This window comes from Bos grunniens, chromosome 19 (assembly GCF_055505025.1).
Source record: "Bos grunniens cultivar Pamir isolate PY7600 chromosome 19, Bosgru_T2T1.0, whole genome shotgun sequence".
Taxonomy (NCBI): domain Eukaryota; kingdom Metazoa; phylum Chordata; class Mammalia; order Artiodactyla; family Bovidae; genus Bos; species Bos grunniens.
This window is the reverse complement of record NC_141183.1, coordinates 16540085-16556024: the sequence shown is the minus strand read 5'-3', so window position 1 is coordinate 16556024 and position 15940 is coordinate 16540085. Positions and strand designations below refer to the sequence as shown.

General features: G+C 40.4%; 1 protein-coding gene across 1 annotated transcript in view; it reads left to right on the top strand.

Annotated features, from left to right (window-relative positions):
• EFCAB3 (EF-hand calcium binding domain 3) overlaps nt 1–15829 on the top strand; it is a 467300-nt gene extending 451471 nt beyond the window's left edge. The window contains exons 102-105 of the mRNA XM_086357127.1: nt 4587–4780; nt 5136–5320; nt 9807–9929; nt 15366–15829. Of these exons, the coding sequence (XP_086213253.1) occupies nt 4587–4780; nt 5136–5320; nt 9807–9929; nt 15366–15692 (829 nt within the window). The 3' untranslated portion in view covers nt 15693–15829. The remainder of the gene's footprint in view (nt 1–4586; nt 4781–5135; nt 5321–9806; nt 9930–15365) is intronic.
• The last annotated feature ends 111 nt before the right edge of the window (nt 15830–15940 follow it).

The following is a 15940-nucleotide window of genomic DNA, read 5'->3' as shown; positions in this document are numbered from 1 at the left end:
CAGGGAGATCAGACATAACTGAGGATGAGGGTATCAGTGAAAACAGGGTTACATGCAATTCCACTTACTGAATGGTGAGACTCTACCAGCCACCTTCCCCTTCCCTAAATCCCATTAACAGCTAGATTTTTATACTAGATAAAATATTAGAGGACCCCTCTCCAGAGAAATTGACTAGACAACCACAGAGAGAAAAAACCCGGACAACCACAATTAAAAGACCCGTAATGAAACAATGCTCCAATCAGTTACCTGACAGTAAACTTCCTACTCAATAAGACCCACCATGCCAAAGAGCTTCCAGTTGGCCTTAAAGAGTATTTATTCTCACTCTTAAGTATGAATCTACATCCAAAGATCAAGAGATAGATAAGGAAAACCTGTGTTAGTGAAGAAAGATTGAAACAGGAAAAAAGGAAGGAAGGAAAGAAGGGAAAGAGGGAAGAAAGGAAAGAGTTGTAAACATAACCTGGTATACAATTATCAGACAAAGATTAGAGTTTCAGGGAAGGGGAAGTGTAGACTAGAACAACAGTTTTCAAACTTGGGCATGCATCAAGATTACCTAGAGCAATTGTCAAACCACATCACTGGACTCCAGGGTTTCTGATTCAGGAGGTTTGTGTGAGGCCCAAGAATTTATATTTCTAGGAAGTTCCCAATGCTGCTGCTGCTGCTGCTGCTGCTGGTTTGAGGACTACACCAGAGCCATCAAGTCTGTAGGGATTCCTTTGAAAGAAGAGAAAGATGAGCCTTAAAGAACATGGTAGGAATTAAATTACACTGAGAGAAACAAGCATTATTCTGTATTTAGAGGCAAGTGAGAACATTGTGGATGGATGGATTCAAGATGAGAAGAGGAAGTACAAGTGGCTCAACATGAAAAAAACAAACAACCCTGCACTTCCCTGGTGGCTCGGTGGTAAAGAAACCACCTGCCAATGCAGGAGACACAGGTTTGACCCCTGATCCAGGAAGATCTCATACGCCACAGAGCAGCTAAGCCCAACAGAGCAGCTAAGCCCACACGCCTCAGCTGTTGAGCCTGTGCTGTAGAGCCCGGAAGCAGCAACTGCTGAGCCCATCTGCCGCGATTACTGAAGCCCACACGTCCTACAGCCTGTGCTCAGCAACAAGAGAAACCACCACCACAAGAAGCCTGTGTACCACAACAAGAGTAGCCCCTGTTTCCCTCAACTAGAGAAACGCTTGTGCAGCAGTGAAGACCCAGCACAACCAAAAATAAATAAATTAATTAATTTTTTACAAATCAACGAATCAAAAAATGAGCAGAAGACCTAAATAGAAATTTCTCCAAAGAAGGCATACAGATGGCCAAGAAGCACATGAGAAGATGCTCAACATTGTTAATCATTCAGTTCAGTTCAGTCGCTCAGGCATGTCCGACTCTTTGCAACCCCATGAACCGCAGCACGCCAGGCCTCCTTGTTCATCACCAACTCCCACAGTCCACCCAAACCCATGTCCATCGGATCAGTGATGCCATCCAACCATCTCATCCTTTGTCATCCCCTTCTCCTCCTGCCCTCAATCTTTCCCAGCATCAGGGTCTTTTCAAATGAGTCAGCTCTTTTCATCATGTGGCCAAAGTATTGGAGTTTCAGTTTCAACATCAGTCCCTCCAATGAACACCCAGGACTGATCTCCTTTAGGATGGACTTGTTGGATCTCCTTTCAGTCCAAGGGACTCTCAAGAGTCTTCTCCAACACCACAGTTCAAAACCATCAATTCTTTGGCGCTCAGCTTTCTTTATAGTCCAACTCTTACATCCATACATGACCACTGGAAAAACCACAGCCTTGTGGTTGACTAGATGGACCTTTGTTGGCAAAGTAATTCCCCTGCTTTTGAATATGCTGTCTAGGTTGGTCATAACTTTCCTTCCAAGGAGCAAGTGTCTTTTAATTTCATGGGTGCAATCACCATCTTCAGTGATTTTGGAGCCCCCAAAAATAAAGTCAGCCACTGTTTCCCCATCTATTTGCCATGAAGTGATGGGACTGGATGCCATGATCTTCGTTTTCTAAATGCTGAGCTTTAAACCAACTTTTTCACTCTCTTCTTTCACTTTCAGCAAGAGGCTCTTTAGTTCTTCTTCACTTTCTGCCATAAGAGTGCTGTCATCTGCATATCTGAGGTTATTGATATTTTTCATGGCCATCTTGATTCCAGCTTTTGCTTCATCCAGCCCAGTGTTTCTCATGATGTACTCTGCAGGTTAATAAGTTAAATAAGCAGGGTGACAATATATAGCCTTGATGTACTCCTTTTCCTATTTGGAACCAGTCTGTTGTTCCATGTCCACTTCTAACTGTTGCTTCCTGACCTGCATACAGGCTTCTCAAGAGGCAGGTCAGGTGGTCTGGTATTCCCATCTCTTTCAGAATTTTCCACAGTTTATTGAGAAATACAACTCAAAACTACATTGAGATATCACCTCACATCAATCAGAATGACCATCATCAAAAAGTCTACAGCCAATAAATACTGGAGAGAATGGAGAAAAGGGAACCCTACTAAACTGCTGGTGGTGCTATAAGTTGGTCACAGCCACTATGGAAAATAACATTCAGGTTCCTTAAGAAACTAAAACTAGAGCTACCATATGACCCAGCAATCCCACTCCTGGGCATATATCAGAGAAAAACCTGGTTTGAAAGGATATATCCAGCATTCATTGCAGCACTGTATACATGCATGCAACCAAAATGTCCATTGATAGATGAATGGATAAAGAAGATGTGATACATATATACAATGGAATATTACTCAGCCGTTAAAAAGAACGAAATCATGACATTTGCAGCAACATGGATAAACCTGGAGATTATCCTACTAAGTAAGCCAGGCAGAGAAAGACAAGTATGATATGATAACGCTTATATGTGGAATCTTTTAAAAATGACACAGATGAACTTATTTACAAAACAGAAACAGACTCGCAAACAGAGAATGAGCTTATGGTTTCTGGGGCGAGGAACAGGGGGAAGGAATAGTTAGGTGATTTGGGATGGACATGTACACACTGCTACATTTAAAATGGATAACCAACAAGGACCTACTGTATAGCACATAGAACTCTGTTCAGTGAATGTTACGTGGCAGCCTGGAAGGGAGGGAGTTTGGAGGAGAATGAATGCATGTGTATGTATGGGTGAGTGCCTTCGCTATCACCTGAAACTATCACAACACTGTTTGTTAATCGGCTATACCCCACTACAAAATAAACAGTTTAAAAAGGTAACCACAGGGACTTACAGGGAACTCTGCTCAATACTCTGTAGTATCCTAAATGGGTAAATAATATGAAAAAGAATAGCTACATGGATACGGATAACTGAACTACTCTGTGGTACACTTGTAACTAACAACATTGTTAAGCAACTATACTCCAATATAAAATAAATTTTTTTAAAAAAGGTTAGGGAAGGAAGTATCTGATTACAAACCAGATTCCAATCAGAACACGATCAGCACATCTCCTACCCAACCACTGCTGCAGCTCCAATATTTAGAACAAGTTCTTTCCCTCTTCCTGAGAGGAAAAGAAAGGTTGCTCATCACCATCCCAGAGAGAAGTGAAGCCTCCTGATGCTGTAGTAGAAAGAAACCTGTGAAGTAGTGAGAAGCAAGGTCCTATATCTTGTTCTCTGGGACATTCCTCCACTCAGCACACTGTGAGATCTTCCACTTTGGTACTGAAGCCCCCACTGCAGCAAAGCAGTGAGAAACACATTTTTCCATCTAAGCAGTGAGCAACCAGATCCGTACCTCAGCTGCTAAGAGGAGTCTGTGTCTCAGCAGCAAGAAGGAATCTGACCTGTCACTGATATTCCAAACATACCTTTGGGAATGTTTGTGCTGTGAATTAGAGTCCTTTATCATATGTAGCCTGTGGTACATAAAGAATTTATAACCTAAAATGCACAGTAACATATCTCCTAAATACATTCATACACATGACTGCACACACATGTACACACACACACACACACTATAAAGAATTACAGTAGTGATTTACTGTAGACATCTGTGGATAATAAGATTACTGGTAACATTTTCTTTATACTTTTCTAACTCTTCCAGATTCTCTGCAATGAGAATTTCTTTTAATTTAAAAAATGTTGCATTTTAAAACCCAGCATAAAATTACTATATTATACACCTGCAGCATATGATATTGTACAGAAGCTGCACTTCAATTTTAGAAAACAAACCACAAAATAATATAATAGTAGGCATGACTAATGTTTATAGTCAAGTTGATACCATTTAAGGGTTTGTCAGAGATCAAAATTGCTAGGTGTTTTGCTAGACAAGACTGGGAAGTCTTGGAGCAGAGGAAGGAAGCCAGAGCCCAGGGACTGCATATATAAAGTAATCAAATGGTCTGTGGAAAATGTCAGTAGATATTCTATAAATGTCACATAAATGATATTAAATGACTATACAAATTAAACTTAAACATATTCAGCATATATAACTTGCAAATTAACTTCTTTTTTCTTTCCATCCAACAGTCAGGCACTTTTTAACCATCTCTTAAATTATCTTTATTTCTTAGCTATTTCCGAAGAAAATTCCAGGAAACCACCTCAGGAATGGTGTGGAGCCCTGATACTACGGGTTATGGAAAAAGGAGATTTAAGCCAGACATATGCACACCTCCAAGCTCAAGCACAGCTGCCTTCGCTAATGCTGCTCGGATTGCAATAATGAAAGAAAAGGATTTATTTAAATTTCTTGACGAGCTCAAGAGTAAGAGTCATTTGTCCTCTCCCCACCATTGTAAAGGATGTATGTGTATATTACTGGTCAGAAATAAATACTAGATGCCAAGTACTTTAAGAGTAGGGCCACAGCCTATTCTGAGTGACTGGTCTGTCACACAGATATCATTTGAAACAAATGTACATTTTACCTGAATCCCTAGACACCTGGATGAAGCTGAAAGTCTGTGGATGGGTGGGGTGGTGGGAGCAGGAGAATGAAGAAGGGGTGGCAGGGCCACTGAGGAGATGAATAGGCAAAGAGTAAATTAGGCATCACATTTATGTCTTCTATGGGAATTTCTTCTTACATTTTTTCATGATACCAGTTTTTATCTTTTCAGAATGCAATCCTCCTTCAGATAGCCCATATTCAAAAATACCCATCTTTCCACTGTTTCCTAATGTGGATGGAGTGGTAATGGGAAAGCCATTCAAGGACATACAGAAATTAGAAATGCTGAAGAGAAAGGAACCTCTGAATTTCTTTGAGAACTATTTTTTCCATAAAAAAGACTGGAAAACACAGGTGGGATTTGGATTATGTCCTATCAGTTCAATATTTAGTTTTTTAAGTTCTAACTTAACAGAACTAGTAATGTGCTTATTAATGACAAATATTTTCAGTCATGATATTTCAAACCAGACTCCATAGCCATGTTCCTAAATTTAAAGTCCAGGTATAAATAGTTCAAGGCTTCCCTCATAGCTCAGTGGCAAAGAGTCCATCTGCCAATGCAGAAGACACATGGGTCTTCTGGGTCAGGAAGATCCCCTATAAAAGGAAATGGCAACCCACTCCAGTATTCTTACCTGGGAAATCCCATGGACAGTGAAGCCTGGCAGGCTATAGACTATGGGATCACAAGAGATGGACATGACTTAGCAACTGCTACTGCTAAGTCACTTCAGTCGTGTCCGACTCTGTGCAACCCCATAGACGGCAGCCCACCAGGCTCCCCCATCCCTGGGATTCTCCAGGCAAGAACACTGGAGTGGGTTGCCATTTCCTTCTCCAATGCATGAAAGTGAAAAGTGAAAGTGAAGTCGCTCAGTCGTGTCCGACTCTTCGAGACCCCATGGACTGCAGCCTACCGGGCTCCTCCGCCCATGGGATTTTCCAGACAAGAGTACTGGAGTAGGGTGCATTGCCCTCTCTGGACTTATCAACTAAACAACAACAATAAATATTTCATTTAATTTAAAAAAATCATTAAAATTGCTGAAAAATGTATAATACTATAATTTTAATCTAGTCTATTATAACATCTAATCTAATGTACTATAAATGTTGATTAGAAACCAAGGAATGAAACTTTCAAGTTTCAGGGACTTCCCTAGCAGTCCAGTGGTTAAGACAACATGCTTCTGCTGCAAAGGTCATGGGTTCAATCCCTGGTTGGGGAACTAAGATTCTGCATGTTGTGTGGCACAGTTAAAAAATAATTATAAAATTCTACATGGCAAAAAAGTCACATTTGCAGCTCATAATACAAAGAGCTATCTTCTCTAATACATCAGAGAGCTTCAAAGTGATTAGAAAAAACTAACCTATAAAAATGAGCAAAAGATATGAGCAGACAGTTCTCAGAAACATAAAAAGGTACTCAGTCTCATCTTCGTAAAAGATCCAAATTAAAACTACCCTGAGACGTTATCTTTCCATATTAGATTGCCCAAGACCAAAAAGCTGGAGAAAACATGGGACTTAAGACATGAGAGATAAAAGAGAGAAAAGCATACACATTTTATTAAATTTTACATATACCCGGGAAAATGAAAATCCAAAGAAGCAATTAGAATTAAACATTTATATACTGAAATAAAAACAGAAGTACTGGTTTGGAGAGTATCAGACAATAAGAACTAAAATACTACACCATGCTAACATGGAAGATGAGGAGGGTGGTGCTCAGAATGAAAGCTAAGTTCTTTTTATTGTTTGGGGAGAGGCTTATAATATTGAGTAAATCTATAATTTGTTGCATTAATTGTAAATGTTAAAAATGTGAAGATAATAAGTAAAAACTAAAATGAATATTGCCAAACCATAGAGGAATAAAAAAAAAAAAGAAAAAAGAGAGAACATGGGAAAATAGAAAGTACAAAACAAAATAGGCAGAAAAATCCAAATATATCAGTAACACAAGAAACGATTAAAGACACCAGTTTAAAAAAAATAATAAGGAGGAAGGAAGAAAAAATTATTTTCAAGTTTAAAAGAAAGAGTGCTGATTTATTTTTTAAGTAGTTTTAAGATTTATATCCTTTTACCTAAATGATGACACAGAAACTTGAAAATAAAGGGACAGAAGAAGAAATATCAGGCAAATACAAATCAAAATAAGCTGTTATCCATATATTGTGGTGGGGAGAGAAAATTTAGGGAAAACATAAAGATGCTATTTAATGGTTTTTAATAATCAGGAGAATCTTAAAAATAAAACAGACACAAATTCACAGATACAGAAAACAAACTGTTTACCAAGAGGGAGAAGGGTGAGGACAGGAGCAAAATAGGTAAAGGAGATTAAGAGGTACAAACCACTAGATATAAAATAAGTTACAAGGATGTAGTGTACAATACAGGGAGTATAGCTAATACTTTATGATAACTTTGTATGGGGTATAATCTATTAAATGTTGAATTACTGTTTGTTCATTTGAAACTGAAATGGAAAGTCAACTATACTTCAATTTAAAGAAACTTTTGATCATCAGAAAGATAAAACTATTTTGAATCTGTATGTATGTAACAGATTGACAGATAAGGTGATATTTAATGGAATAATAAGGATTAGCTTTAGACTTTTTAGGCATTATACATGGTAAAAATAAATATTAAATGAATAAGCAAATCCATAATCACAGTGGAAGATTTTTATCATGCCTCTTCAGAAACTGATAATGCAAAGGAGCAGTGGGGAGGGGGCATCAAATCCTCTTACAAAAATTTAACTGTTTTTGTAACAGGAAGAAAAACATGAAACTATAGCTTGATGGAGAATCAGAGTCTATAAATATCTGTTTCAGGATGTAAGAGATGAGCACTTTTATAGCCAGGAAGAAGAACCCTTGGAACTCTGGTTCTCAATCTTGGTTGCACAACAGAACCCCCAGGGAGAGCTTTTACAGTCCTGCTGTCCTAGCCACAACTCTGTCTAGTTAAATCAAATCTCTGGGAATGGGGCCCTGGCCTCAGGATTTTTTAAAGTTCCACTATGCAGCCAAAGCTGAAAACCACTGCCTAAAGAGAAACTGAAGATGTTTGAAGATGTAGAAGAGAGGCAAGACTGGCTACATGACTGGCTAGGCCCAGTACAAAATGAAAATGTAGGGCCCCTTGTCCAAAAATAGTTAAAAATTTAAAAACAGCAATGTAAAACATTAAACTAAACTCAGATCAGATCAGTCGCTCAGTCGTGTCCGACTCTTTGCGACCCCATGAATCGCAGCACGCCAGGCCTCCCTGTCCATCACCAACTCCCAGAGTTCACTGAGATTCACGTCCATCGAGTCAGTGATGCCATCCAGCCATCTCATCCTCTGTCGTCCGCTTCTCCTCTTGCCCCCAATCCCTCCCAGCATCAGAGTCTTTTCCAATGAGTCAACTCTTCGCATGAGGTGGCCAAAGTACTGGAGTTTCAGCTTTAGCATCAGTCCTTCCAAAGAAATCCCAGGGCTGATCTCCTTCAGAATGGACTGGTTGGATCTCCTTGCAGTCCAAGGGACTCTCAAGAGTCTTCTCCAACACCACAATTCAAAAGCATCAATTCTTCGGTGCTCAGCCTTCTTCACAGTCCAATTCTCACATCCATACATGACCACACGAAAAACCATAGCCTTGACTAGACAAACCTTTGTTGGCAAAGTAATGTCTCTGCTTTTGAATATGCTATCTAGGTTGGTCATAACTTTCCTTCCAAGGAGTAAGTGTCTTTTAATTTCATGGCTGCAGTCACCATCTGTAGTGATTTTGGAGCCCAGAAAAATAAAGTCTGACACTGTTTCCACTGTTTCCCCATCTATTTCCCATGAAGTGGTGGGACCGGATGCCATGATCTTCGTTTTCTGGATGTTGAGCTTTAAGCTAACTTTTTCACTCTCCACTTTCACTTTCATCAAGAGGCTTTTTAGTTCCTCTTCACTTTCTGCCATAAGGGTGGTGTCATCTGCATATCTGAGGTTATTGACAAGGCCCTGTGTAATTACATACCCCTTCATGGGTGTATGACCCATGAAGCCAGCGCTGGAAAGAAGTAAATTGAAGGGAGGTGAATAAATAAAGATATACAAAGAGACCTTGAAAATCAGGAAAAACTCTCACATATAAGAGGGAAGGAGGAAAAAATGAGTTTAAGGATGGAGAAATCCTAAGGTGGAAAGAAGAGCAAAAAGAATTCATGTTAGATAGACTTGAAGAGACAAGATCATTAGCTAAGGGAGTTTAAAGGTTTGGTTTTCCAGCAGCCTCTGTGAGAGCTGTAAGAGCTGCAAATGAAGAAATGTAATGTCAAGCAGTACTGAGGACCTGGATGAGCCTCGGCCATACACATTTTCAAAGAATGCAATCTGCATATTTATATGATTTCCATCAACACTGTTCAGCAGCCCAGGAACAGGGAAAACCAGATGGCTGGTTCCCTGTGAGAATTTTGGAAGTAGTCCAGGTTGTGCTCTGTGGAGGGCACAGTCATTTTCAATGCTTTGCAAGTTTGCGTGAGGATGAGTTGGTGCCTCTCTATACTCCCCAAATCCATCCCAAACATAAACCATCCTCTGGTCTATACTTGTCTTGTGACTAGGGTTCACTATTAAGAAAGAGAGTTTGCTCGGTGCCATTTACACATGGCACTATACCAGGTGCCCTGAAGCAACTGACAAGTGGTGTAGAAATAATCTTATAAATCATACACACACCCTTTCATAATACAGTATATTTCTGTGTATTTTGTCTTTGTTATGTAATTCAACTAAAATATGTTACTAACCTTCTTTTTTAAATGTTTATAAAGGCAGCAAATATAAAACCTGTTGACCCTACCTCAGGCTACTCAACTGATATCCTCACCATTGATCAAATGCTCAAGAGAAAGCAGAACTGGACAGTGGCTGATGCAGCTGCTATTAAACCACACGTGAGTATTCACTGTTGAATGCCTTCCCAGAAACCATTGACAACAATGTTTTCCACTTCATTACTACAACCATAGAACTTCCCTGGTGGCTCAGCAGTAAAGAATCTGCCTGAAATACAGGAGACACCAGTTTTATCCTTGGATCAGGAAGATCCCCTGGAGGAGGAGATGGCAATCCACTCCAGTATTCTTGCCTAAAAAATCTCATGGACAGAGGAGCCTGGCAGAGGGCATGGACCCATGGGCATGGGGTTGCAGTGCATTGGAAATGACTGAGCACTTACACACTACAACCATAAAACCAAGATTTTTTTTTCTGTTCTCTGTCTTTAAGACCAGATCATTTCTCCTTTGGAGTTGTACCCAGCATCATTTCTGGCACTCATTTGTTTCATGCTGGAGACAGCAACTAGTTAAGGTAGTAAACCAGCAGTCACAGTGAGGGTTGTACTCAGGGAGGGAATTGTGATGAGTGACTGAATCTTTATTATGGCAGCTAAAAGAATAATAGTAGTTTAATCATGCTTCCTAGGTGCCAGGCAGGGTGCTCTATAAGTACTCCACAAGTACTTTATAGGTACTAATTCATTTACTTACCACAACAACCTATGATTTAGGCACTATTACTCCTTGTCATTCTACTGATATGCACAGAGAGGTTACATGGTTTGCCCAAAGGCACACAGCTAGAAAGTAATAGAACCAGAATTATAAGCCTGGGTAAGTTGGATTGTGAAGAATCCACACTTTAACCACAACTCTGTGCTGCGTGTCTGCTTTCGTGCCCTCACTTCTTAGCAACTTTTGTCTCCCGGAAAGAAACTGTGATGTATTTATTTTATGCCAGCTTCCTTCTGCATTTGACACTAATGATCAAGCTCTCCGAGACACATTCTACTTCCTTAGCCTTTACAATGGGGCTTCCCTGGTGGCTCAGATGGTAAAGAACTGGGAGAAGGAAATGGCTACCCATTCCTAGTATTCTTGCCTGGAGAGTTCCACGAACAGAGAAGCTTGGTGGGCTACAGTCCAAGAGGTTGCAAAGAGTCAGACACAACTCAGCAACTAACACTTTCACTTTCTTAGCCTTTACAACACTGCATCTTCAATTCTATGTGTATCTCTGTATCTTTCCTCTCTCTTCTTTTTCCTGAGGTTCACCCTTTTTTTCTATAGTTGAAGTACAGTTGATTTACAGTATTTGAAGTATACATCAAAGTGATTCAGTTATACATACACATATAAATATATTCTTTTTCAGATTCTTTTTCATTATAGGTTATTATAAGATATTGATTATACTTCCCTGTGCTATAAAATAGGTCCTTGTTTTTTATCTATTTTATATATAGTGGTGTATATCTGTTAATCCCAAATTCCTAATTTACCTCTCTCCCCTTTCTCCCTTCAAACTTTGGTAACCATAAGTTTGTTTTCCATGTCTGTGAGCCTATTCCTATTTTGTAAGTAAGTCAATCCATATCATCTTTTTATGATGTCACATATAAAGTGAAAGTGGAGTCGCTCAGTCGTGATATCATATACAAGTGATATCATATATCTGTCTTTCTCTGTCTGACTTACTTCACTCAGTATGATAGTCTCTAGGTCCATCCATGTTGCTGGAAATGCCCTTATTTCATTCTTTTCTATGGTTGAGTAGGATTCCACTGTATATATATAAACCCGCACCTTCTTTATCCATTCATCTGTCAGTGGACATTTAAGTTCCTTAAGTCTTGATATTTCCTAGTTTTCTAGTCTCATCTTATGCTCTTCTTATTAAACATATTCATTTGTTCAGTAAATATTTATCCAGTGTTAACAAGGTTCTGAGATTAGGAGATACCACAGAATAAAAAACACCGTTCCTCCCCTCAATCTTCCTACGCTCTGATTCTCCTTTCAGCTGCCACCGATACACCTGATCAGTCTTAACTGTCACTGGCCTAGACGTCTTTCCAGTACTGCCTCATTTCACTGATTACCTGCTGAGCATGTTTACCCTGCTGTCTCATAGCATATCAAGCTGGACACGTCCAAAACCAAACTCATCATCTTACACATCAAACTGGCCCTTCCTTGAGGATTCCATACTACCATCTCCCTAGGCACTGAGACTTGAAGGCCAGGAGCCATCCTTCAGTTCAGTTCAGTCGCTCAGTCACATCCGACTCTTTGCAACCCCATGAACCGCAGCAGGCCAGGCCTCGCTGTCCATCGCCAACTCCCAGAGCTTACACAAACTCATGTCCATTGAGTTGGGGATGCCATCCAGCCATCTCATCCTCTGTCGTCCCCTTCTCCTCCTGCCCTCAATCTTTCCCAGCATCAGGGTCTTTTCAAATGAGTCAGCTCTTCTCATTAGGTGGCCAAAGTACTGGAGTTTCAGCTTCAACATCAGTCCTTTCAATGAACATCCAGGACTGATCTCCTTTAGGATGGACTGGTTGGATCTCCTTGTAGTCCAAGGGATTCTTCAAGAGTCTTCTCCAACACCACAGTTCAAAACCATCAATTCTTCGGTGCTCAGCTTTCTTTATGATCCAACTCTCATATCCATACATGACTACTGGAAAAACCACAACCTTGAATAGACGGACCTTTGTGGACAAAGTAATATCTCTGCTTTTTTAATATGCTGTCAAGGTTGCTCATAACTTTCCTTCCAAGGAGTAAGCATCTTTTAATTTCATGGCTGCAGTCACCATCTGCAGTGATTTTGGAGTCCCCAAAAATGAAGTCTGACACTGTTTCCACTGTTTCCCCATCTATTTCCCATGAACTGATGGGACTGGATGCCATGATCTTCGTTTTCTAAATGCTGAGCTTTAAACCAACTTTTTCACTCTCCTCTTTCACTTTCATCAAGAGGCTCTTTAGTTCTTCTTCACTTTCTGCCATAAGGGTGGTGTCATCTGCATATCTGAGGTTATTGATATTTCTCCCAGCAGTCTTGATTCCAGCTTGTGCTTCATCCAGCCCAGTGTTTCTCATGATGTACTCTGCAGGTTAATAAGTTAAATAAGCAGGGTGACAATATATAGCCTTGATGTACTCCTTTTCCTATTTGGAACCAGTCTGTTGTTCCATGTCCACTTCTAACTGTTGCTTCCTGACCTGCATACAGGCTTCTCAAGAGGCAAGTGAGGTGGTGTGGTATTCCCATCTCTTACAGAATTTTTCACAGTTTATTGTGATCCACACAGTCAAAGGCTTTGGCATAGTCAATAAAGCAGAAGTAGATGTTTTTCTGGAACTCTCTTGCTTTTTTGATGATCCAGCAGATATTGGCAATTTGATCTCTGGTTCCTCTGCCTTTTCTAAAATCAGCTTGAACATCTGGAAGTTCACAGTTCACATATTACTAAAGCCTGGCTTGGGGAATTTTGAGCATTACTTTGCTAGCATATGAGATGAGTGCAATTGTGCAGTAGTTTGAGCATTCTTTGGCATTGCCTTTCTTTGGGATTGGAATGAAAACTTACATTTTCCAGTCCTGTGGCCACTGCTGAGTTTTCCAAATTTGCTGGCATGTTGAGTGCAGCACTTTTACAGCATCATCTTTTAGGATTTGAAATAGCTCAACTGGAATTCTATCACCTCCACTAGCTTTGTTCGTAGTGATGCTTCCTAAGGCCCACTTGACTTCACATTCCAGGATGTCTGGCTCTAGGTCAGTGATCACACCATCGTGATTATCTGGGTCGTGAAGATCTTTTTTGTACAGTTCTTCTGTGTACCACCTCTTCTTAATATCTTCTGCTTCTGTTAGGTCCATACCATTTCTGTCCTTTATTGACCCCATCTTTGCATCAAATGTTCCCTTGGTAAATCTAATTTTCTAAAAGAGATCTCTAGTCTTTCCCATTCTATTGTTTTCCTCTGTTTCTTTGCATTGATCGCTGAGGAAGGCTTTCTTATCTCTCCTTGCTATTCTTTGAAACTCTGCATTCAAATGGGTATATCTTTCCTTTTCTCCTTTGCTTTTCGCTTCTCTTCTTTTCACAGCTATTTGTAAGGCCTCCTCAGACAGCCATTTTGCTTTTTGACATTTCTTTTTCTTGGGGATGGTCTTGATCCCTGTCTCCTGTACAATGTCAGGAACCTCCATCCATAGTTCATCAGGCACTCTGTCTATCAGATCTAGTTCCTTAAATCTATTTCTCACTTCCACTGTATAATCAAAAGGGATTTGATTTAGGTCATACCTGAATGGTGTAGTGGTTTTCCTGACTTCCTTCAATTTAAGTCTGAATTTGGCAACCATCCCTAAGTTATGCTTTTTCCACACTCCCCACATCTACTAATCACCTAATCTGGCTACTCCCATTTTCCCAAAGATTTTTCAAATCTGTCCCCTTCATTCCATCGTATTGCTATTGCCTAAACTGAAGCCCTTGTTAGGCTTTACCTGGACAACAACTTCCAACCTGCTATCCCTTCCTCACAGCTCCACGCGTTCTCCACACAGCTGCTATGGAGAATGGGTCCTAAGAAGATCCAACCTGTCACTGTCCTGCTTAAGAAATGAATGCTTCCCTCTCGGCAATGGCAGCGTATTTCAACTGTATTTTCTGTTCCACACAACTGAGGGTCTCATTGCACTTCCCACAGAGCAGTGTCTCACTACAGCATGATTTTCCCTGACAAAAGGGCTCTCCCCAACCTCACTGAGAGCAAGTCTTAGGCCTGACTTGCCTCTCCTCAAAGTTAACTCTTTAGTGATACCCTAGGGCCTGGACTCCCCTACCAGCTCTGGGATGAATTGCCTTGGAGCATTTGTTATGCTGTCTCCTTTCCCTGGAATACTTTCCCATGGCCACCTACTCCCTAGATTTAATCAAATCCTTGTGGACCTCCAGGCTTCCCTGGTAGCTCAGACAGGAAAGAATTAGCCTGCAATGCTGGAGACCTGGGTTCAAATCCCTGGGTTGGGGAGATCTCCTAGAGAAGGGAAGAGCTACCCACTCTAGTATTCTGGCCTGGAGAATTCTGTGGACAGAGGAGCCTGGAGGGCTACAGTCCATGGGGTCTCAAAGAGTCAAACACAACTGAGCTATTTTCATTTCATTTTTCTTGTGGACCTCCTTAGCTCAGCATCTTCTCCCTCCCTGCCCTGGGCTGGACAGAATGCCATCCTTGGCACTTCTGTTGTACTAAGAGCTCATCTCCATCCCACATTTCCTCCTTGTTTTAGTCTACCATGTTTTTAAATTCTTATAAAATTTCTTAATATCTCACTACTCCTAAATAATGCATTTCCTTTGTCCATCAACTACTAACTCATGTGTCCTCAAGAGGCACTACCTAATATATAAATTCAGTGACTTTCAAGTACCTTGAAAAAATAACCTTTAGGGTATCTAGAATTGCGGTCCAGAAACCAAAGATATTTTGAGGTAACTGCTATAAACTACTGCTCTCTCACTGCAGGTAAAGAGAGCTACAGAAACCTATAACTTGGGAATTGCCCTTGAGCACCGGAAACAAATGCTCAACCTCTGGCGGAAGATTCGAGGAGATTTGATTGGAATAGAGAGTAAAAATGAGGCCTTTTATGACACCTTTTCTACTTATACATGGTCCTGGAATGTCTGCCAAGAATTACTTTCCCCGAAGGACCTAAAGTTATACGATGCCCACGTGAACAGGAATGCCCTCCACAACTCTGTATTCTCGTCCTCTTCAGATATCAGTGAATGTGACACAGACACAGGAAGAAAAAGAAAACGGAAAGGCTTCAAGGGCTTTCGACAATGAAACTACGTTTTCTTAACAGCTCATCGCAAACTACTTTTTCATAGATATCAAAATTATTCTTGCTTTCGTCTAATACATCCTCAGCAGCTGGAAACGTTGACATCTTTTGAATTCTGACCAGTAAAAAAGTTTAAGTCATAGTATGGTTTCCCTTTCCTAATTCTTAACTGGTAAATAGATGCCTTGGGGAGAAGGCAATGGCACCCCACTCCAGTACTCTTGCCTGGAAAATCCCATGGACAGAGGAG